The sequence below is a fragment of the Oncorhynchus mykiss genome, chromosome 12 (genome assembly GCF_013265735.2).
Source record: "Oncorhynchus mykiss isolate Arlee chromosome 12, USDA_OmykA_1.1, whole genome shotgun sequence".
NCBI classification, from domain to species: domain Eukaryota; kingdom Metazoa; phylum Chordata; class Actinopteri; order Salmoniformes; family Salmonidae; genus Oncorhynchus; species Oncorhynchus mykiss.
This window is the reverse complement of record NC_048576.1, coordinates 28,145,279-28,169,832: the sequence shown is the minus strand read 5'-3', so window position 1 is coordinate 28,169,832 and position 24,554 is coordinate 28,145,279. Positions and strand designations below refer to the sequence as shown.

The 24,554-nt window shown below is 41.6% G+C and overlaps 1 protein-coding gene across 2 annotated transcripts; it reads right to left on the bottom strand.

Annotated features, from left to right (window-relative positions):
- Positions 1 to 7,798: 7,798 nt before the first annotated feature.
- LOC110537332 (NF-kappa-B inhibitor alpha) lies at positions 7,799 to 19,911 on the bottom strand. Of its 2 annotated transcripts, none has more exons than XM_021623282.2 (6): positions 18,996 to 19,911; positions 18,792 to 18,909; positions 10,049 to 10,250; positions 9,837 to 9,925; positions 9,402 to 9,647; positions 7,799 to 9,263 (listed from the first exon to the last, which is right to left on the bottom strand). In XM_021623282.2, the coding sequence occupies exons 1-6, from the start codon at positions 19,484 to 19,486 to the stop codon at positions 9,219 to 9,221; spliced, it is 1,191 nt and encodes a 396-aa protein (XP_021478957.2). In that variant the 5' UTR covers positions 19,487 to 19,911; the 3' UTR covers positions 7,799 to 9,218. The 2 variants fall into 2 exon arrangements, with proteins under 2 accessions (XP_021478957.2, XP_021478958.2); XM_021623283.2 differs by having other exon boundaries at positions 9,492 to 9,647.
- Between the last annotated feature and the right edge of the window lie 4,643 nt (positions 19,912 to 24,554).

Genomic DNA, 24,554 nt, shown 5'->3' with positions numbered 1-24,554 from the left:
GTAATATCCAGAAAACTAGACTTAACACCACCAGAGATCACACATTGAGTCCTGTCTGACAGATAGTTTTCAAACCACTTGCAAGAAGCTTGATCCAGGCCTATTCAGTCAACCTTTGAATAAGAATGTGATGGACAACAGTATTGAATGACTTGGAAAGGTCTATAAATAAGACAGCACAATGATTTAACAATTTTAACACATCATTGTAAACAAGTGTAGCAGCTGAAACTGTGCTATATCCAGATCTAAAACAGTATTGTTGTACATTAAAAATAGAAGGAGAAGTTCAAGTTTTCGCTGACAGTTAGTCTGGGATTCTAAAACTTTGGAAAGGCAACATAATTTGGAAATTGGACAGGAGTTAACTAAGTCAGAAGGATCTCCTCCTTTATGTAGTGGGAGGACATTTGCCGCTTGCCATATCTTCGAGATAACACCAGAAACAATTGTCAAGTAAAACATATAGGTCAGTGGTTCTGCAACAAGTGGGGCAGAGAGCTGCAATAAGAAGAAATCAAGTGAATCAGCCTCTATGTTTTTTAGGAAAGTACATCATAGACATCAAAGGGTTGACATGAAAATAAAGTATGAGTCTGTTCGTGCATCATTCTCTACAATATGTTCTGAGGTGACTAAAGGACTCCCTCTAGTGGGATGAGATTAATTTTCAGAGATGATCCTTTCAAACCGTTGGCCAGTTGAAGCAAAATGGTTATTAAAAGCATCATAAATTTCCATGTTGTCTAGAATGGGACCAGAGGCTGTCAACCTGCTGAGGAAACGAGGGGGTGGAGTTTTGTTTAAAGGATTTGACCACTTTCCAGAAGTTGGCTGGATTGCCACCACTCTGAAAAACAATTCAAGAAATATATTGATTTTGCTTTTGAAACCAGGGATAGACATCTGTTTCTCAAAGCTCTGAAGGACTGCCAATCAGATGTAGAATCATTCCGTCTAACCTTAGCCCAAGCTACATTTCTTTCCTGTAATTTCTCAGACAATTCATGCGTAAACCAAGGAGTACATCAGTCTTTTACCCTTAAACAGGGAAATAAAAAAATTAAGGGTTAAGGGCCTGATCCACATCAGTGATATTTGACACAATCCCCAAGTCACTCAACCCCAGCTCAGAAAAAAATGTGCTCATTAAAATTCCTAAAATGTATCTTTATAATAATGTGTGAGCAATATTTAGGTAGTTTACATATTATTATAAAGAGACATTCTAGGAATTTTAATGTGCAAAATGTTTTGTCTGAGATGGCAATGGTGCTACAGAGAGTGTTGTGGACAGCCCAGTACATCACTGGAGCCGAGCCCCCTGCCATCCAGGACCTCTGTATCAGGCGGTGTGAAAGGAAGGCCCGGAAAATCTTTAAAGACTCCAGCCACCCAACCCATAGACTGTTCTCTCTGCTTCTGCACGGCAAGTGGTACCGGTTAATTAAGTCCGGCACCAACAGGCTCCTGAACAGCTTCTATCCCGAAACCATAAGACTGCTAAATACCTTACAGAATGGTTACACGGACCATCTGCGTTGACCCTTGTATTTTATTTTTGTTGTTCTATGCACTCACAGGATTCTACACAGTTATGCACACTGACAGTCCAAAACATAACATGCACACACGCACTCCCATACAATCATAATTTATGCTGATACTATGTTTATTATATATCCTGATGCCTAGTCACCTTACCCGATACATACTCTATATAGGACGAAAAGTATGTGGACACTTTTGTGGTGGAAAAAGTACCCATTTGTCATACTTGAGTAAAAGTAAAGATACCTTAATAGAAAATGACTCAAGTGAAAGTCACCCAGTAAAATACTACTTGAGTAAAAGTCTAAAAGTCTATGGTTTTAAATATACTTAAGTATCAAAAGCAAATGTAATTTCTAAAATATACTTAAGTTTCAAACGTACAAGTATAAATCATTTCACACTCCTTATATTAAACAAAACAGACGCCACGTTTTTTAATTTACGGATAGCCAAGGGCACACTCCAACACTCAGACATAATTTACAAACAAAGCATGTGTTTAGTGAGTCTGCCAGATCAGATCATTAATATGGAGTTGGTCCCCCTTTGCTATTATAACAGCCTACACTCTTCTGGGAAGTCTTTCCACTAGATGCTGGAACATTGCAGCGGGGACTTGCTTCCATTCAGCCACGAACATTAGTGAGGTCGGGCACTGATTTTGGGCGATTAGGCTTCGCTCGCAGTCGGCGTTTCAATTCATCCCAAAGAAGTTCAATGGAGTTGAGGTTAGGGCTCTGTGCAGGCTAGTCAAGTTCTTCCACACCGATCTCAACAACCATTTTTGTATGGATCTTGCTTTGTGCACAGAGGCATTGTCATGCTGAAACAAGAAAGGGCCTTCCCCAAGTTGGAAGCACACAATCGTCTAGAATGTTATTGTATTCTGTAGCGTTAAGATTTGCCTTCCCTGGAACAAAGGGGCCCGAACCATGAAAAACAGCCCCAGACCATTATTCCTCCTCCATCAAACTTTACAGTTGGTACTAGGCATTCAGGCAGGTAGCGTTCTCCTGGCATCCGCCAAACCCAGATTTGTTCGTTGGAGTGCCAGATGGTGAACCGTGATTCATCACTCCACAGAACGCGTTTCCACTGCTCCAGAGTCCAATGGTGGCGAGCTTTACACCACTCCAGCCGACGCTTGGCATTGCACATGGTGAACTTAGGCTTGTGTGCGGCTGCTCGGCCATGGAAACCCATTTCATGAAGCTCCAGATGAACAGTTCTTGTGCTGACGTTGCTTCCAGAGGCAGTTTGGAACACGGTTGTGAGTGTTGCAACCGAGGACAGACCATTTTTACGCATTTCCGCACTCGGCGATCCTGTTCTGTAAGCTTGTGTGGCCTACCACTTCGCGGCTGAGCCGTTGTTGCTCCTAGACGTTTCCACTTCATAATTACAGCACTTACAGTTGACCGGGGCAGCTCTAGAAGGGCAGAAATTTGACAAACTGACTTGTTGGAAAGGTGGCATCCTATGACGGTGCCACGTTGAATGTCACTGAGCTCTTCAGTAGGCCATTCTACTGCCAATGTTTGTCGATGGAGATTACATGGCGTGTGCTCGATTTTATACACCTGTCAGCAACAGGTGTGGCTGAAATAGCCGAATCCACTAATTTGAAGGGGTGTCCACATACTTTTGTATATATGGTGTATCTACCTCTATCACTCCAGTATTCCTGCACATTGTAAATATGGTATTGGAACTGACCCTGTATCTAGCTTCTTACTTTCTCATGTTCTTATTTTTATTTGTGTCTTTCTGTTCTACCTTATGTTATTTTTAGTGCTACATTGATATTGATTACTGCATTGTTGGGTTTAGAGCTTGCAATAAATGCATTTCACTGTACTTGTGCATGTTACATTAAAAACTTAACTTGAAAAACTATAATAAAATGTTAGTTTCTATCTGACCTTGAGCAGCAGACCTATCAATGTTCAACAAAACTGTTTGATCATTACATCATCATTCAACTAAAATCAAACTTAATTTACCTAGAACATTTAAAAAAAAAAGTGAAGCATGCATCTATTTAGATGAGACCCACAGTATGAATGATTCAGAGTTGCTTTGCTTTCCTAAGTGTTATAGAAATGGAATTCACTCTATTTCTGTGGTCCACATGATCCTGCTTTTTATTGCCACCCATCTTCTGACAGAAGCTTGCTTTGTCCAACTGTATGTCTTTCTTCTTTCCATTTTCACACGCAACAACTGTAACTCAGACATTTTGGTGATTTAACTGTCCCACAACCCCAAGTTATAAGGCTGATATACTGTAGTAGTCTATTGAAGTATTCAGACCAATTATTTTACTAAATTTAACTTTGATTATATGTAACTGCTTTGCTTTAAATACACTTTTTTTTTAAACTTCTTCCAATTCCACAAAAATACTTTTAAAGAGCTAAAACAAGTCCCACAACTTTACAACTTTATTTCATCTAAAGTTACCATCTATATCATATTAATCTTGTCCTTCTATGACAAACAGAACGTGTTTTTTGGGTCTTAAAATCTATTAATTATTTTTTATTCATGCAATAAAGTATTGCAGGCATGTGCTTTGTCAGTGGCTGTGACATAGGGATCAGCCAGGAGTTGAAGGTGAGTCGGAAGAGCGAATGAAACGGTAGGAAGGACATCCCAGCGTCAAGTTGTTTCAGATTTCAGGCACAAAAAATATACAGTACTACTGTGTCCGTGGGAACCAGGGCTATTGATCGATGGTGTTCACAGATCGATTTATAAGTGAAAATGTTGAACGGAACCGGTACCAGAAACCACGCAGGTCCCCTAAATAGGGGACTTTACATCTAAGAGGCTTTTAAAGCTGTGTTTTGACATTGGTCTATTTATCAAAATGTCTTGTCAACAGGAAGCAGCGAAAGCATAATTTTCTATTTGCGTTTTAGTAATACTAATAGAACTTTCAACATTAATTTCTAATGGTATTGTACCTAAGCAGGTAAAAACTGCGGAATGAGTCAAAAAACGTGCTGCAATTGATTAATTTTGATGATATGAATGAAATCAACAAATTGGGTTCGCCCAGCCTACTCGGAGCATTCCATATTTTGTAACTATATAATACGTTTTCATCTGTTCCCAAATTTTAAAAAAAAAATCTGTTTATAACGGACTTTTCGAAATTGTTGACCTTCATATTCATCTCCAGTACCACCCCAACATCAAAAATGGACAGTGGGGCAAAAAAGTATTTAGTCAGCCACCAATTGTGCAAGTTCTCCCACTTAAAAAGATGAGAGAGGCCTGTAATTTTCATCATAGGTACACTTCAACTATGACAGACAAAATGAGAAAAAAAATCCTGAAAATCACATTGTAGGATTTTTAATGAATTTATTAGCAAATTATGGTGGAAAATAAGTATTTGGGCAATAACAAAAGTTTATCTCAATACTTTGTTATATACCCTTTGTTGGCAATGACAGAGGTCAAATGTTTTCTGTAAGTCTTCACAAGGTTTTCACACACTGTTGCTGGTATTTTGGCCCATTTCTCCATGCAGATCTCCTCTAGAGCAGTGATGTTTTGGGGCTGTTGCTGGGCACCACGGACTTTCCACTCCCTCCAAAGATTTTCTATGGGGTTGAGATCTGGAGACTGGCTAGGCCACTCCAGGACCTTGAAATGCTTCTTACGAAGCCACTCCTTCGTTGCCTGGGCAGTGTGTTTGGGATCATTGTCATGCTGAAAGACCCAGCCATGTTTCATCTTCAATGCCCTTGCTGATGGAAGGAGGTTTTCACTCAAAATCTCACGATATATGGCCCCATTCATTCTTTCCTTTACACGGATCAGTCGTCCTGGTCCCTTTGCAGAAAAACAGCCCCAAAGCATGATGTTTCCAACCCCATGCTTCACAGTAGGTATGGTGTTCTTTGGATGCAACTCAGAATTATTTGTCCTCCAAACACGACGAGTTGAGTTTTTACCAAAAAGTTATATTTTGGTTTCATCTGACCATATGACATTCTCCCAATCTTCTTCTGGATCATCCTAATGCTCTCTAGCAAACTTCAGACGGGCCTGGACATGTACTGGCTTAAGCAGGGGGACACGTCTGGCACTGCAGGATTTGAGTCCCTGGCGGCGTAGTGTGTTACTGATGGTAGGCTTTGTTACTTTGGTCCCAGCTCTCTGCAGGTCATTTACTAGGTCCCCCCATTTGGTTCTGGGATTTTGTGATCATTTTGACCCCACGGGGTGAGATCTTGCGTGGAGCCCCAGATCGAGGGAGATTATCAGTGGTCTTGTATGTCTTCCATTTCCTAATAATTGCTCCCACAGTTGATTTCTTCAAACCAAGCTGCTTACCTATTGCAGATTCAGTCTTCCGAGACTGGTGCAGGTCTACAATTTTCTGTTTCTGGTGTTCTTTGACAGCTCTTTGGTCTTGGCCATAGTGGAGTTTGGAGTGTGACTGTTTGAGGTTGTGGACAGGTGGTGTCTTTTATACTGATAACAAGTTCAAACAGGTGCCATTAATACAGGTATCGAGTGGAGGACAGAGGAGCCTCTTAAAAAAGTTGTTACAGGTCTGTGAGAGCCAGAATTCTTGCTTGTTTGTAGGTGACCAAATACTTATTTTCCACCATAATTTGCAAATAAATTCATAAACAATCCTACAATGTGATTTTCTGGATTTTTTTTCTCATTTTGTCTGTCATAGTTGAAGTGTACCTATTATGAAATTACAGGCCTCTCTCATCTTTTTAAGTGGGAGAACTTGCACAGTTGGTGGCTGACTAAATACTTTTTTGCCCCACTGTACATATATTTTCACCCATCTACACCCATAATGACAAAGTGAAAACATGTTTTTAGAAATGTTTGCAAATAAATGCAGAAATATCTCATTTACATAAGTATTCACACATCTAAATCAATGCTTCACAGAAGCAGTTTTTCTGGGTAAGTCTAAGAGCTTTCCCCACCTGGATTGTGCAACATTTGCCCATTATTCTTTTAAAAATTCTTCAATCTCTGTCAAACTCTAACTGTTTTTAAGTTGCTAATGGTGAAATCCCTAAACGGTTTGCTTCTACTCCGGCAATTGAGTTAGCAATGACGCCTGTATCTGTGTAGTGACTGGGTGTATTGATCATCCGAAGTGTCATTTTTAATTTAACCATGCACAAAGTTCTATTCAGTGCCTGCTTTTTTATTTTTAACCCATCTACCAATAGGTGACCTTCTTTGCGAGGCATTGGATAACCTCCCTCATCTTTGTGGTTGAATCTGTGGCTGAAATGCACTGCTCGATTGAGGGACCTTACAGGTAATTAATTGTATGTGTGGGTTACAGAGATGAGGTAATCATTCAAAAATAATGTGAAACTATTATTTCACACAGAGTGCATGGAACTTATATGACTTGAGTAAACATTTGTTTAACCTGAATTTATTTAGGCTTGCCATGAAAAAGGGGATGAATACTTATTGACTGAAGACATTTCAGCTTTTCATTTGAAATTAATTTTTTTTTAAAAAGAGAAAAACATAATTCCTGACATTATGGGGTATTGTGTGTAGGGCCAGTGCAAAAAACATTCAGGCTATAACAATTTTTTTTTGTGTTTTACATACCTTTGCCTGCTCATAGTTGGTTAAAATCACAATGCACACCAGATTATTTCAAAAGTATTTCTGATATCATCTGGCGTGCATCTTTTTTTACTATAAAACATCGAAACACACCGTTTTCACAAAAATTGTGAAATTATGAATTTAAGTTATAGGGTGTTTGCCTGGTTTACTTTGAATGTTGCCGTTTTCAGCTAACTAAATGACAATACATTTAAAAACATCCGGCCTACTTGAGTGGACATGATTTATTTTCCAAATGAATCTAGCAACATTTTGAGCCAGGGTTACCACACCAGCTTCCCCATAATTAAAATGTTAATAAGCACAGACTCCATTTTTGATCCATGGACAAAGGGTCCCTGACGAGTGTGACAAATGTGAGTGCAGGTACCATATGAGATTGTAAAGATGATAGATGATCAGAAGCAGCCGAATGGATTGTACAACATCCTGCCAAACTGTGTCAAACTCTTTGCAAGTTAAACCATGAAAGTATGTATAACGTAGCCTCGGCTTCCGGATGCTGTAACTGTATCAAAGTAGTGCATGGAAGTTAAACTACAACTGATTCAGAATCTATACTTTTGCGTGTTTAGTGAGAATAAAAAGCAGACACTGCATAGCCTCTTAATACTGTATTTATTTTAGTTGTAATTACAATAATCATGTAGACACCATGCTCCTTCTGATGAGCAAACACAGAGGCATCCTAGCCTGTCAAATAAACAGTCAATCCTTCAAAATAATCAAAATGCACAAAGCGAATATACACCAGATTCTTTTAGACCAGGGATCTCCAACCCTTGTTCTGGGTGGGTCCTTGTGTTTGCTTCTTGTAGTTCCGTCTTTAATTGGTGAACTGTACATAAAATGGACTAAATGACAACATCACTCCAGGGACAATCAGGCCCTGGTTAGAGCACTCCTATTCAGGAATTGATCCATTACTGAAATAGTTGGATCACGTCACCCATGCGATAGGTCAAATACCAATTCATGTAGATTTGCAGAGGTTCTCGAATACGTGAAATTATAATTTATTTTTCAACTGGAAGCAAAGATGATTTAGTACCAATGTGTTGAGTTTGCCCCTCCTTTCTCTTTCAATCCCAAATGAACTACTTACCTTGGCATGCATTAACCTCTACCTGATGTACATTCACATCTTCCCTTAACCCTGAACCTTTAATAATGCAAACATCTCAGATAATCCAACTACTTTAATCCCAAACCCACATCTCTTATAGCCTCATTTCACGATTAGCATTGGGAAAAAAAAGAAAAATAAATCCATGCAGCTAAAGATCACCATCAGAGGCAAGAAAATCATGATCAAGTGGTTATTTAAACAGAGGGGGATTGCCAGCTATATCTGCCCCTTAGCAATAGCTTGAATTTAAAACATACAGTATGGGTTATTTGAGAACTTAATCGAGCTGCAATTCTTTAGCTTATAGAGCTAAAAAGAAAAAAATATATATATATCAAATCCAACTGGTCTGTTTTACAGCACACTGCAGTATCAATGTGTTACTGGGTATTTAGACATCTTTTCTGACTTTGCACCATAGATTACCCTGAAGATGGGTATCAGCAGCCCATCTGAGCAGTGGAGTTGAATGTGAGCGAACGGTGGGGTGGGACATGAACAAGAGATGTGGCCACTAGTGGGCGGGGCCATGATTTGAGTTTGACAGCACACAGCTGAGTCCATGGTTGGATCATTCTCCCATGCTTAGAGTAGGCAACACTAGTCTTGGCAAGCTTAGCTCCAGACAGACATTAAAACCCATGTGATCCAACTAATATTAGCTTGCCCTCTGCACAATTTAAGGGAACTAATTTGAAGCAGGAACAACTGTGATCAGCTAATTCAAACAACTTATTTCCTGACTGGGTTGAGAACTGGAGTTCCCCAGCAGCCTTGATATATACAATTTACAGGCACACATACATACACGAACCACACACACAATCTACATCTATAGCTTAGCCCAACAGCAGTGCCATGACTCCATGTGGCTTAGTGTCCATGTTCATGGTTAGTGCACTCGTTGTCCATTGATAACAACGTCATCAAACTCTTCCTACAGGAGGAAAACAGAACAGCAGTGTTAATCTTCATGATGGAGTCATACACCCAATAATAACACTTACAGCCATGATAGACAATGTGTGATCAAACATGTACAATGCTAACTGTAACTGCCCCAGACCACCCTCACATCTTCACTCTCCCTCTCCTCTGCTTCCTCATCCTCTTCATCCCGGACCTGTGTGTCAGAGGCCCCTCTAGCCTTGAGCAGGGCCTGTACCTCCTTGTTGGGCCTGTGCAGGGCGCAGTAGAGGGCCGTGTGGCCTGCATAGGAGGGCTGGTCTACATTGGCCCCCCCCTGCAGCAGTAGCTGCACCAGCCTGGGGCTCTGGGACTCCACGGCCCAGTGTAAAGGGGAGCGGCCTGAGCCCAGGTCCTGGGGGGGCAGGAGGGGAGAGAGGCATCATCATAACCTTTAAGTGTAATTATCTTGCTCATTAGGTAAGGGGACCTTTAATAATGAGTTTGATTAATGAAGTACTGAGGCATGTTGGAACCCAGCGGGCATAGAGGACCCAACCCTGTCTTCATCAGTCTGATACAGTAACTAATGTGGGCTACTCACCCTCTGGTTAACATTGGCTCCTGCATCAATCAGCATGCTGATTATGTCCTCTTTGCCCCTCTGTACTGCCAAATGCAGTGCACTCACCCCTGAAAGAGAAGAGAGAGCAGAAGGGAGGTTGACATTACAAATAGAGAAACAAAGGTAAGCAGGGATGCAGAGTTTCTAACGTTAAAATAACTGGCTCCATGTCCTCGGGGTGATCCGTGTACCTGAGTAGTTGGTGACATGCAGGTAGTCAGTGCTCTGGCAGTTGGAGGTGATCTCTCGTACACAGTCCTGCCTCAGCTCCCTGACAGCCAAGTGCAGCGGTGTGTTCCCTCCCCTCTCCTGGAGCTCAGCGCTCGCAGCACCCCACAGCAGCCCTCGCACAAACTGAGACTGGTCCACTATGACAGCCAGGTGAAGGGCAGTCTGACAGAGGAAGAAAAGTGGACAAAGAAAGGAGGAGAGGGACAAGAAAATGGAAGGTGACGTGTTATTTACATGTTAGTTTCAAGTTTTATTGTCTCGTGCACAAGCTCTTTCCCAACAATGCAGTAATCAATATCAGTAGTAAAAAATAAAAAAATACTATAAAAAATAAAGTAGAACAAGAACACACAAGAAACATAAATAAGAACATGAGAAATAAGAACATTAATATGGAGTTGGTCGCCCCTTTTCTGCTAAAAAACAACATCCACTCTTCTGGGAAGGCTTTCCACTAGATGTTGGAACATTGCTGTGGGCACTGATGCTGGGTGATTAGGCCCGACTCGCAGTCAGCGTTCCAATTCATCCCAAAGGTGTTCAATGGGGTTGAGGTCAGGGCTCTGTGCAGGCCAGTCAAAGTTCTTCCACACCAATCTCAACAAAACATTTCTGTATTGACCTCGCTTTCTGCATGGGGGCATTGTCATGCTGAAACAGGAAAGGTCCTTCCCCAAACTGTTGCCAAAGTTAGAAGCACAGAATCGTCTAGAATGTCAATGTTTGCTGTAGCGTTAAGATTTCCCTTCACTAGAACAAAGTGACCTAGCCCGAACCATGAAAAAACAGCCCCAGACCATTATTCTTCCTCCAAACTTTACAGTTGGCACTATGTATTGGGGCAGGTAGTGTTCTCCTGGCATCCGCCAAACCCAGATTAATCCGTCAGACTATCAGATGGTGAAGTGCGATTCATCAGTGCAGAGAACACGTTTCCACTGCTCCAGAGTCCAATAGCAGCGAGCTTTACACCACTCCAGCCGACGCTTGGCATTGCGCATGGAGATCTTAGGCTTGTGTGCAGCTGCTCGGCCATGGAAACCCATTTCATGAAGATCCCAACAAACAATTATTGTGCTGACGTTGCTTCCAGAGGCAGTTTGGAACACGGTAGTGAGTTTTGAAACCGAGGACAGAATTTTTACGCACTATAGCACTCGGCGGTCCCGTTTTGTGAGCTTGTGTGGCCTACCACTTCGTGGCTGAGCCGTTGTTGCTCCTAGAGGTTTCCACTTCACAACAACAGCACTTACAGTTGATCAGGGCAGTTCTAGCAGGGCAGAAACTTGACAAATTGACTTGTTGAAAAGGTGGCATCCTATGACAATGCCACGTTGAAAGTAACTGAACTCTTCAGTAAGGTCAATGTTTGTCTATGGAGATTGCATGGCGGTGTTCTCTATTTTATACACTTGTCAGCAATGGGTGTGGTTGAAATAGCCAAATCCATATATTTGAAGGGGTGTCCACATACTTTTGTATATACAGGGTCAGTACCAATACCATATTTACAATGTGCAGGAATACTGGTGTGGTAGGGCTAGATATGGAGAGGACACAAGAGGTTGGTGGCACCTTAATTGGGGAGGACGGGCTCATTGTAATGGCTGGAGAGGAATTAGTGGAATGGTATCAAATACATCAAACATGGTTTCAGCATTTATTATGAACCGTCCTCCCCTCAGCAGCCTCCGCTGGTATAGGGGTAAGGTGACTTGGCGTCAGGATATAAGATCAACAGAGTAGCAGCAGAGTATGATGATTGTATGTGAGTGTGTGCGCATGTGTGTATAGTGTGTGTGTGTAGAGTGTTGTGTGTGAACAAATGAAGTGTGTGCACACGAGTGTGAGGATCAATGCAGATAGTCCATATAGCGATTTTGTTAGCTATTTAGCAGTAATAAATCCCCCATTGTGAAATCCCCATATGCTGGCGTGGCGGATCTAGGCTCAGTAGAGCAGTGTAACCCTTAGCAATGCTGGTGTATTTATTCAATCACTTTTCACAGCATCCTTTTTGATTTAAACAAAAACTTTCCATATGCGTTTGCCCATGGAAGAAATGTTCAGAAATGTACTTTTTGGACCTGATTGCCGAAATATTCAGGAGATAGAGGTGCTCAAAGTTTAGCATACCCCACCATACCATGAAACATCCATGTCTTCATCACTGGAAAGGATACAGTTGAGATTGATATCTAAATGCTTACAAACATGGTTGTAAAATGTTTTGTAATAATAAAGTAACCTTTAACATCAATTGTCCAAAAATTTGTAAACAGATTTTTTTCATATGTTTTAGCTTACTTAGACCCTGGTTTACATCATCTGAGGTTTTGTTGTAACCGCCATCAGTTGTGACAGAACATACTTTTGAATACAGGGTGGGTACAATAATGTACTTTACAAACATATACAGTGCCTTGCGAAAGTATTCGGCCCCCTTGAACTTTGCAACCGTTTGCCACATTTCAGGCTTAAAACATAAAGATATAAAACTGTCTTTTTTTGTGAAGAATCAACAACAAGTGGGACACAATCATGAAGTGGAACGACATTTATTGGATATTTCAAACTTTTTTAACAAATCAAAAACTGAAAAATTGGGCGTGCAAAATTATTCAGCCCCCTTAAGTTAATACTTTGTAGCGCCACCTTTTGCTGCGATTACAGCTGTAAGTCGCTTGGGGTATGTCTCTATCAGTTTTGCACATCGAGAGACTGACATTTTTTTCCCATTCCTCCTTGCAAAACAGCTCGAGCTCAGTGAGGTTGGATGGAGAGCATTTGTGAACAGCAGTTTTCAGTTCTTTCCACAGATTCTCGATTGGATTCAGGTCTGGACTTTGACTTGGCCATTCTAACACCTGGATATGTTTATTTTTGAACCATTCCATTGTAGATTTTGCTTTATGTTTTGGATCATTGTCTTGTTGGAAGACAAATCTCCGTCCCAGTCTCAGGTCTTTTGCAGACTCCATCAGGTTTTCTTCCAGAATGGTCCTGTATTTGGCTCCATCCATCTTCCCATCAATTTGAACCATCTTCCCTGTCCCTGCTGAAGAAAAGCAGGCCCAAACCATGATGCTGCCACCACCATGTTTGACAGTGGGGATGGTGTGTTCAGCTGTGTTGCTTTTACGCCAAACATAACATTTTGCATTGTTGCCAAAAAGTTCAATTTTGGTTTCATCTGACCAGAGCACCTTCTTCCACATGTTTGGTGTGTCTCCCAGGTGGCTTGTGGCAAACCTTAAACAACACTTTTTATGGATATCTTTAAGAAATGGCTTTCTTCTTGCCACTCTTCCATAAAGGCCAGATTTGTGCAATATACGACTGATTGTTGTCCTATGGACAGAGTCTCCCACCTCAGCTGTAGATCTCTGCAGTTCATCCAGAGTGATCATGGGCCTCTTGGCTGCATCTCTGATCAGTCTTCTCCTTGTATGAGCTGAACGTTTAGAGGGATGGCCAGGTCTTGGTAGATTTGCAGTGGTCTGATACTCCTTCCATTTCAATATTATCGCTTGCACAGTGCTCCTTGGGATGTTTAAAGCTTGGGAAATCTTTTTGTATCCAAATCCAGCTTTAAACTTCTTCACAATAGTATCTCGGACCTGCCTGGTGTGTTCCTTGTTCTTCATGATGCTCTCTGCGCTTTTAACGGACCTCTGAGACTATCACAGTGCAGGTGCATTTATACGGAGACTTGATTACAAACAGGTGGATTGTATTTATCATCGTTAGTCATTTAGGTCAACATTGGATCATTCAGAGATCCTCACTGAACTTCTGGAGAGAGTTTGCTGCACTGAAAGTAAAGGGGCTGAATAATTTTGCACGCCCAATTTTTCAGTTTTTGATTTGTTAAAAAAGTTTGAAATATCCAATAAATGTAGTTCCACTTCATGATTGTGTCCCACTTGTTGTTGATTCTTCACAAAAAAAATACAGTTTTATATCTTTATGTTTGAAGCCTGAAATGTGGCAAAAGGTCGCAAAGTTCAAGGGGGCCGAATACTTTCGCAAGGCAATGTACAGTGCTTTTGGAAAGTGTTCAGACCCCTTGACAAAGCAAAAACTTTTGAAATTTATAAAGAAAAAAACAGAAATACCTTATTTACATATGCATTCAGACCCATTGATATGAAACTCGATATTGAGCTTAGATGCATCCTGTTTCCATTGATTTTCCATGAGATTTTTCTACAACTTGGAGTCCACCTGTGGTAAATTCACTTGATTGGACATGTTTTGGAAAGGCACACACCTGTCTATATAAGGTCCCACAGTTGACAGTGCATGTCAGACCAAGCCATGAGGTCGAAGGAATTGTCCTTAGAGATCCGAGAGTGGATTGTTTCGAGTCACAGATCTGGGGAAGGGTACCAAAACATTTCTGCAGCATTGAAGGTCTCCAAGAACACAGTGGCCTCCATCATTCTTAAAATGGAAGAAGTTTGGAACCACCAAAATTCTTCCGAGAGCTGGCCGCCCAGCCTAACTGAGCAATCGGGGGAGAAGGGCCTTGGTCAGGGAGGTGACCAAGAAGCCAATGGTCACTCTGACAGAGCTCTAGAGTTCCTCTGTGGAGATGGGAGAACCTTCCAGAAGGACAACCATCTCTGCAGCACTCCACCAGTCAGGCCTTTAAAGTAGTGGCCAGACGGAAGCCACTCCTCAGTAAAAAAAAAGGCACATGACAGCTCGCTTGGAGTGGCCGAAAGGCACCTAAAGGACTGGTGAAACCAAAATTGAACTATTTGACCTGAATGCCAAGCATCACACCTGGAGGAAACCTGGCACCATTCCTACAGTGAAGCATGGTGGTGGCAGCATCATGCTGTGGGGATGTTTTTCAGCGTCAGGGACTGGGAGACTAGTCAGGGTCGAGGCAAAGAAGTACAGAGAGATCCTTGATGAAAACCTGCTCCAGAGTGCTCAAGACCTCAGACTGGGGTGAAAGTTCACCTTCCAACAGGACAACAACCCTAAGCACACAGCCAAGACAACACAGGAGTGGCTTCGGGACAAGTCTCAATGTCCTTGAGCCCGATCGAACAACTCTGGAGAGACCTGAAAAATAGATGTGCAGCAACACTCCCCATCCAACCTGACAGAGTTTGAGAGGATCTGCAGAGAAGAATGGGAGAAACTCCCCAAATACAGATGTGCCAATTTTGTAGTGTCATACCCAATAAAACTCTAGGCTGTAATCACTGCCTAAGGTGCTTGGGAGACTAGTCAGGGTCGGTGCTTCAACAAAGTACTGAGTAAAGTGTCTGAACACTTATGTAACAGAGTTTTATTTTTTATACATTTGCTCAAATTTAGAAAAACGTTTTTGCTAGTCATTATGGTATATTTTGTGTAGATTGAGGTCGGGAAAAAAAACAATTTAATCAATTTTAGAATAGCTGTAATGTAACAAAATGTGGAAAAAGTCCAAGGGTCTGAATCCTATCTGAATGCACTGTGTGTGTGCGTGTATACACACACTACCTGTCAAAAGTTTTAGAACACCTACTCATTCAAGGGTTTTTCTTTATTTTTACATTTTTGAATAATAGTGAAGACAAAACTATAAAATAACATATGGAATCATGAAGTAACAAAGTGTTAAACAAATAAAAATATATATTGGAGATTCTTCAAAGTAGCCACCTTTTGCCTTGATGACAGCTTTGCACACTCTTGGCATTCTCTCAACCAGCTTCCCCTGGAATGCTTTTCCAACAGTATTGAAGGAGTTCCCACATATGCTGAGCACTTGTTGGATGCATTTCCTTCAATTTGCGCTCCGACTCATCCCAAACCATCTCAATTTGGATTGAGGATGGGGGATTGTTGAGGCCAGGTCATCTGATGCAGCACTCCATCCCTCTCCTTCTTGGTAAAATAGCTCTTACACGGCCTGAAGGTGTGTTGAGTCATTGTCCTGTTGAAAAACAAATAATAGTGGGACTAAGCGCAAACCAGATGGGATGGCGTATCGCTGCAGAATGCTGTGGTAGCCATGCTGGTTAAGTGTGCCTTGAATTCAAAATAAATCACTGACCGTGTCACCAGCAAAGCACCCCAACACCATAACACCACCTCCTCCATGCTTCACGGTGGGAAATACACATGCAGAGATCATCCGTTCACCCACACAGCGTCTCACAAAGACACAGCTGTTGGAAGCAAAAATCTCCCATTTGGACTCCAGACCAAAGGACAAATTTCCATCGGTCAAATGTCCATTGCTGGTGTTTCTTGGCCCAAGCAAGTCTCTTCTTCTCATTGGTGTCTTTTTAGTTGTGGTTTCATCACAGCAATTCAACCATGAAGGCCTGATTCACACATCCTCCTCTGAACAGTTGATGTTGAGACGTGTCTGTTAATTGAATTCTATGAAGCATTTATTTGGGCTGCAATTTCTGAGGCTGGTAACTTTAAATGAACTTATCCTCTGCAGCAGAGGTAACTCTGGGTCTTCCATTCCTGTGGCGGTCCTCATGAGAGCCAGTTTCTTGATGTTTTTTGTGACTGCACTTGAAGAAACTTTAAAGTTTGTTGAAATGTTCTGTATTGACTGACCTTCATGTCTTAAAGTAATGGACTGTCATTCCTCTATGCTTATTTGAGTTGTTCTTGTTATAATACAAACTTGTTTTTTTATCAAATAGGGCTATCTTCTGTATACCCCCCCCCCACCACCACGTCACAACAACTGATTGGATCAAACACATTAAGCAAAGAAATTCCACAAATTAACAAGGCACACCTGTTAATTGAAATGCATTCCAGGTGACTTCCTCATGAAGCTGGTTGAGATAATGCCAGTGTGCAAAGCTATCATCAAAGCAAATGGTGGCTACTTGAAGAATCCCAAGTATAAAATATATTTAAAATTGTTTAACACTGTTGTCATTATTTGGCTATTTGAAGAATCTCAAATATATTTTGATTTGTTTAATACTTCATTGGTTACAACATGATTCCATATGTGTTATTTCATCGTTTTGATGTCTTCACTATTGTTCTACAATGTATTAAATAGTAAAAATAAAAACCCTTAAGTAGGTGTTCCAAAACTTTTGACCAGTAGTGTGTGTATATTATTTTTGTAAGAGATTGTTTTTATAATTTGACAACCCTGTTTGTAAGCTTTTAAATGATATGAATCTCAACTGTTTATCCATTACAGTGGTGAAGACATGGATGTTTCATGGTATGGTGGGGTATGCAAAAATGGGTGAACTTTAAACACCTTGGTCTCTTGAATGTTTTGACATTCAGGTCCAAAAAGTCAGTGTTCGGAGCACTTCTACACTGGGCAAATATGTATAGAAGGTTTTGTTCAAATCAAAAGGGGTGCTGTCAAGGGATTGAATTCAAATAGATTTAAGCTACAGCGTTGCTCCCTATTGTATTGAGTTGCACAATAACGGTCTTTGGGAAGCCAGAAGTTAAATAAAATTCAAGTTCAACTTACTGTGCTAGTGGGCAGGATGGTTGGTCATTAAAAGGGGGGGAATTTGTTAAAACATCTGAAAGGAACATATTACTTAACAGACTTTCCAAATGTGGGTCTGTTGTAGACCCACTTCCTCTCTGCTTACATCATGTCAAAATAAATCCCCCACAAGGTATTCATTGATCATGGACTTCAGGAAACAGCAGAGGGAGCATCCCCCTATCCACGTCGACAGGACAGCAGTGAAGGTGGAAAGTTAAGTTCCTCCGCGTATACGTCACAGGCAAACGGAAATGGTCCACGCACAGACAGTGTGGTGAAGAAGGCCTCTTCAACCTCAGGAGGCTGAAGAAATTTGGCTTGTCACCTAAGACCCTTTCAAACTTTTACAGATGCACAATTGAGAGCATTCTGTCGGCTGTATCACCGCCTGGTACGGCAACTGCACTGCCTACAACCATAGGGCTCTCCAGAGTGTGGTGCGGTCTGCACAACGCAACACCACGGGCAAACTACCTGCCCTCCAGGACACACACAGCACCCGATGTCACAGGAAGGCAAAAAAAAAAGATAATCAAGGACAACAACCACCCGAGCCACTGCCTGTTCACCCCGCTACCATCCAGAAGGCGAGGTCAGTATAGGTGCATCAAAGCTGGGACCGAGAGACTGAAAAATAGCTTCTCTCTCAAGGCCATCAGACTTAAACAGCCATCACTAACACAGAGGCTGCTGCCTACATGCAGACAGCTGCTACCAGACATTAAATCATTGGCCACTTTAATAAATGGATCACTAGTCACTTTAATAATGATGTTAACATATCTTGCATTACTCATCCCATATGTATATACTGTATTTTATACCATCTTGCCTATGCCTGCTAAGTCATTGCTCATCCATATATTCTTAATCCATCACTTTACTTAGATGTGTGTATTGAGTAGTTGTTGTAGATATTGCTGCACTGTCAGAACTAGAAGCACAAGCATTTCGCTACACTCGCATTAACATCTGCTTACCATGTGTATGTGACCAATACAATTTTATTATATTTTTTGTCCACATATGGCACACTGGCAGGACTTGTATTTTGACATGAGGTTAGCAGAGAAGAAGTGAGTCTACAACAGACCTACATTTGGAAAGTCTTTAATAATACGTTTCTTTAGATATTTTGTCACAAATTCCCCTGTAAATACTCCAGTGTTGCAAATGCAGCTATGTGTCCTTGTGCTTACCTGTCCCAAGTGGTTCTGGATGTCCAGGTAAGGCACCCAGCTCCTGTCCAGTGCTATCACCCCCAGAAGGTACTGTACAAAGGCCCAGTGCTCGTGGATAAGAGCCAAGTGAAGAGCCCTATGAGCAAAGGAGGTGTTTGAGATAAGTACAAATAGCCAACAAACTGCTGTTCACCATGTGAATAGTAAGGAGAGGCTTCTCACGTGTCTCCATCCTCAGACACAAAGTTCAGTGTGTTGAATATCTCTCTTCTCCGTCTTTCCTCCTCTGGGATCAGTGACGCTTGCCTCCCACTGTCATCCACTGTGTCACTGATAACTGGTTCATTCAGGTGCATGGTCCCCAGCCCCTGTGATATACTCCCCATAGTCTCATCTGTAATTGAGTCCCCTATAGCCGAGTCCAACCTCTCTTCACCCCCCGGTGAACTACAGTCCATGGGGCGCTTGTCAGTGTCATCCAGTGATGGGTAGGAGGTCGTGTACGGAGGGGACCCGGGCACCCATGTTTGGGATACCTCGTTGCTGAAGGGGTCATCCAGACTCAGCGCTGCTCCACTCAGACAATCTAGCCCACTGTCGCACCAATCCTCCGGTGTAGAAGTACACAGAGCGTCGTGTTTTTCAAGACCGAAGTGAAGTTCAGGCCGTGTAGGCGGCTTTCCAGAATCGCACCTGGGCTGAATACCAGCCATTACGAATACCGTTGCTAGCTAGCTATGCACTTTTTTTTTTAAAGATTCCTCTGCAATAATGGCAATAACAGCTGGTTAAAATTGGTGTATATTTACTTTTAGTAGCTAGCCTGATAACAAACTGTCTCTTGAAAAGTAACAAGCTAACGTTAGCTGTGCTGTCAAGCTGGCAGCTTGACAGTAGCAGTTGGCTAGCTTGCAAGCTAAAGTGCTAGGACCAGGCTAAGAAAACAGCGCAGGGCGCTGCACCTAAACTCTAACTGATAAAGTTAATATTGTAAAAGGTTATTTAAGGAGTAAAATAAATGTCACCGTCTTAAGCTGTTTCAAGTCAAGGCGTCTTGCTAAAATTGTTGTCCTGGGGAATTCCCAAGCCACTCCAGTCTAATGTTAGAAGGATCAAAATACAGTGAAAGTAGGTTCTGCGCGCATGCGTGTAATTGCATATCCGATTGGTCCTTTATTACTGTACTACCACAGACAAAAAGAGAAACCTGGTTAGTTACCAGCAGAGCTCTAAATAATGTACATGGCCTTTTCATATGTACAGTGAGATAGTCAGATAATACATTATTAATTTCATTTTTGGCTTTATTCGTCTCAATAAATATATTACTTTACTGACAATTGCTGGGTTTGCTCTGAAAGTCTGCTTTATATTGCATGTGTGTGTGTGTATTCTTAAGCGCATAATAGTCCAAATGATCTTAATACTTGATACCACCATCAATTCATTTTATTGTATTAACTGTTATAATCACTGAATGAACAAAGATCTTGAGTAAAAAAAACAACAACACTAAAAGTCAGATGGATTTTAGGAGGATATCATATCCACATCCACAGGATGGCGCCAGAGGTGTACACGAAAACCACGTTTAAATTCCTTTTTTAATCTTTAAGCAGATCCTTTCTCAGAATTCATTACTAACTGCAACTAATTTGTTGAATGCAATAACGGTATGAAATATTCAATTTCAGAAAAAGGCCAAAAGGAAAATAAGGAAATTCAGCAAAGAAAGATGCTACAAGACATGATTATGGTATTTCATGGTTCATTTGGTGTGAAAAGGTGTTCAAAGAAACTTAAGGAATAACTGCGTGTCAGAGAATGCAGAGGATTCTATGAAGGTGAGCAAGGTGTGTGTGTGTGTGTGTGTGTGTGTGTGTGTGTGTGTTTGAATGAAAAAGAGAGACTCAAATCATAACACCTTAATGAATTCTCACCACCAGTATCACCATCCAACAGAGGTGAAAGAAGTAATAGAGAGAAAAATGACATGGTCTGACGGACATTGTGTCAGTCTGAAAAAGAAAGAGGACCAACCACTGCCATAACCTGGCATGCAGGTCCTTCTGTGCTGCTCCGTCTGCTGCCCATGCTAGTGGTACTGCTAGCAGTAGCACAGGGCTGGTGGGTGGCAGCAACCTGCTATCAGGGAAAATTAGGAAATAAGATTAGCCCGCATCTAATTTATGCAGCCAGCTTCCATCCATGTACTGATTTGGAAGGCGAATGTATGGGGCAGAGGAGGCTGGTGGGAAGAGCTATTGGAGGACAGGCTCATTGTAATGGCTGGAATGGAATAAATGTAATGGAGTCAAACATGTCGTTTCCATATGTTTGATACTTTCCCTTTATTCCAATTCAGCCATTACAATGAGTCTGTCCTCCTATAGCTCCTCCCACCAGCCTCCTCTGGTGTGGGGGGATGGTTTTAGTGATTGGAGGGAAAGGGTTTAGAAAAAATGGCAAAGTAAATTAATTTCAACCAGCTAGTGGCCCATGGAAAGGCGCGTGTACTGTGTAGAGATGCTGGAGGTAGCAGGGTTTAGTTCAGCACAGCACAGCAGCATGTGGCCGTGCCAAAGATGAACTGCTGCTTCAGATTAACATATGGATAATTAGCATGGGAGCTGAGCTCAGCCTGGTCGTCCTGCTCTGTATGTGAGGGGAAAGGAGGCGCTTCCCATGGGAAGCCCATGATTTGGTGCTGATGGGGGAGGGAGAGATCACCGATCTACACTACAGCAGCTCTCTGAAAAGTGCTGGCCTGTGCTCTTCTGTGGACATTCTTCAGTGCTGGCAGCAGCACAAGAATCCCCTCCCCACCCCACCCGCCCACCCAATCCCCTCCCCTCCCCACCCATCCATCCTACCTCGACCACCTAGATCACTGTGGTGATCTCATTTACAGTCAGTGGAAAATCTTACAGGAGAGAGATAGTGAGGTTAAAGGAGAAGTTGACTTTATTTTAACCAAATCTATTTACGATGTAAATGTAAGTTATATTCCATTTTGTGCAACTCGAGCGAAACTTCTCTGTGTAGCCCACAATACTTTTCCAGCACAAAATGGAATATAACGTTGCTGATAAAGTTAGCATTACACAAGTTCATGTGTACAACATTTCATAAAGACCTGCATCACTATACTGAGAGCTTGTCATTTCTTAAAATGATGTATGTGGGTGTTTTTGGAGCCTTTGTTCGTGTTTTTCTGTGCCCCTTCAACTGCTGAACAAGCTTGAAGTATATTGCTGATGAGGTACGTTTCTCAAAAACAAGTGTCTGGGCACTTCTATAAACATGCCATTTATATCGATAATAGACATTTCGTTCAAATAAAGTTAACTTCTCTTTTAAGTAAGCACTTACTATTTTAACAGCAGTACTAACAGACTACTGAGTTCTACAGGGGTGCTCATCTGCTCTAACCCAATATGATGTGTGTGTGCGTGCTTGTGAGGTTTTGTTTGACCTCTCCTCTGAAACTGAATGTGATGAAGGATATACATGTATGTGCTCCTACTGTAACTGACTCTACACTGCTCAGGCCTTCTGTGTTTTAATTCATTTAGGCACTAGCAGACTTGAAATTAACTCTCCAGATGTGCCTTAAATCAAGCATGGAGGACAGGAGACAGAAGGGTATTTTGGGAATCAAGACTACTTGCGAAAAACATTTTTAAGGTGAGAACTTTGAGACCATTTGTGTTGGCCCGAAGTGCTCCCTTACTGAATATCACCAAGTATATACAGTGGGGCAAAAAAGTATTTAGTCAGCCACCAATTGTGCAAGTTCTCCCACTTAAAAAGATGAGAGAGGCCTGTAATTTTCATCATCTTCAACTATGACAGACAAAATTTGAAAAAAATAATCCAGAAAATCACATTGTAGGATTTTTATGAAATTATTTGCAAATTATGGTGGAAAATAAGTATTTGGTCACCTACAAACAAGCAAGATTTCTGGCTCTCGCAGACCTGTAACTTCTTCTTTAAGAGGCTCCTCTGTCCTCCACTCGTTACCTGTATTAATGGCACCTGTTTGAACTTGTTATCAGTATAAAAGACACCTGTCGACAACCTCAAACAGTCACACTCCAAACCACACTATGGCCAAGACCAAAGAGCTGTCAAAGGAAACCAGAAACAAAATTGTAGACCTGCACCAGGCTGGGAAGACTGAATCTGCAATAGGTAAGCAGCTTGGTTTGAAGAAATCAACTGTGGGAGCAATTATTAGGAAATGGAAGACATACAAGACCACTGATAATCTCCCTCGATCTGGGGCTCCATGCAAGATCTCACCTCGTGGGGTCAAAATGATCACAAGAACGGTGAGCAAAAATCCCAGAACCACATGGGGGGACCTAGTGAATGACCTGCAGAGAGCTGGGACCAAAGTAACAAAGCCTACCATCAGTAACACACTACGCCGCCAGGGACTCAAATCCTGCAGTGCCAGACATGTCCCCCTGCTTAAGCCAGTACATGTCCAGGCCCGTCTGAAGTTTGCTAGAGAGCATTAGGATGATCCAGAAGAAGATTGGGAGAATGTCATATGGTCAGATGAAACCAAAATATAACTTTTTGGTAAAAACTCAACTCGTCGTGTTTGGAGGACAAAGAATGCTGAGTTGCATCCAAAGAACACCATACCTACTGTGAAGAATGGGGGTGGAAACATAATGCTTTGGGGCTGTTTTTCTGCAAAGGGACCAGGACGACTGATCCGTGTAAAGGAAAGAATGAATGGGGCCATGTATCGTGAGATTTTGAGTGAAAACCTCCTTCCATCAGCAAGGGCATTGAAGATGAAACGTGGCTGGGTCTTTCAGCATGACAATGACCCCAAACACACCGCCTGGGCAACGAAGGAGTGGCTTCGTAAGAAGCATTTCAAGGTCCTGGAATGGCCTAGCCAGTCTCCAGATCTCAACCCAATAGAAAATCTTTGGAGGGAGTTGAAAGTCCGTGTTGCCCAGCAACAGCCCCAAAACATCACTGCTCTAGAGGAGATCTGCATGGAGGAATGGGCCAAAATCCCAGCAACAGTGTGTGAAAACCTTGCGAAGACTTAAAGAAAACGTTTGACCTCTGTCATTGCCAACAAAGGGTATATAAACTTTTATTATTGACCAAATACTTATTTCCACCATAATTTGAAAATACATTCATTACAAATCCTACAATGTAATTTTCTGGATTTTTTTTCTCATTTTGTCTGTCATAGTTGAAGTGTACCTAAGTGTACCCTGTAATGATGAAAATTACAGGCCTCTCTCCTCTTTGTAAGTGGGAGAACTTGCACAATTGGTGGCTGACTAAATACTTTTTTGCCCCACTGTATGTGTGTATGAACGACACTACCGTAGAGTGTATTATCTGTAAGAGTCACAGTAGAAACGATCAGTGGTGGAAAAAATACTAAATTGTCATACTTGAGTAAAGGTAAATATACCTTAATAGAAAATGGTTCAAGTAAAAGTCACCCAGTAAAATACTATTTGAGTAAAAGTCTAAGTATTTGGATTTAAATGTACTTAAGTATCAAAAGTAAATGGAACTGCTAAAATGTACTTAAGTATCAAAAGTAAAAGCATAAACCATTTCAAATTCCATATATTAAGCAAACAAGAAGGCACAATTTTTATTGAATTTTTATTGACGGTTAGCCAGGCGCACACCCCAACACCATTTACAAACGAAGCATGTTTAGTGAGTCCGCCAGATCAGAGGCAGTAGGGATGACCAGGGATGTTCTTTTGATAAGTGTGTGAA

Coding starts and splice junctions, on each gene's coding strand:
- LOC110537332 (XM_021623282.2), bottom strand. CDS start 19,486: ATGGCTGGTATTCAGCCCAGGTGCGATTCTGGAAAGCCGCCTACACGG. Junction 18,910..18,995: donor GTGTCTGAGGATGGAGACAC/GTGAGAAGCCTC, acceptor CTTTGCTCATAG/GGCTCTTCACTTGGCTCTTA. Junction 9,648..9,836: donor GAGCCAATGTTAACCAGAGG/GTGAGTAGCCCA, acceptor CTGCCCCCCCAG/GACCTGGGCTCAGGCCGCTC.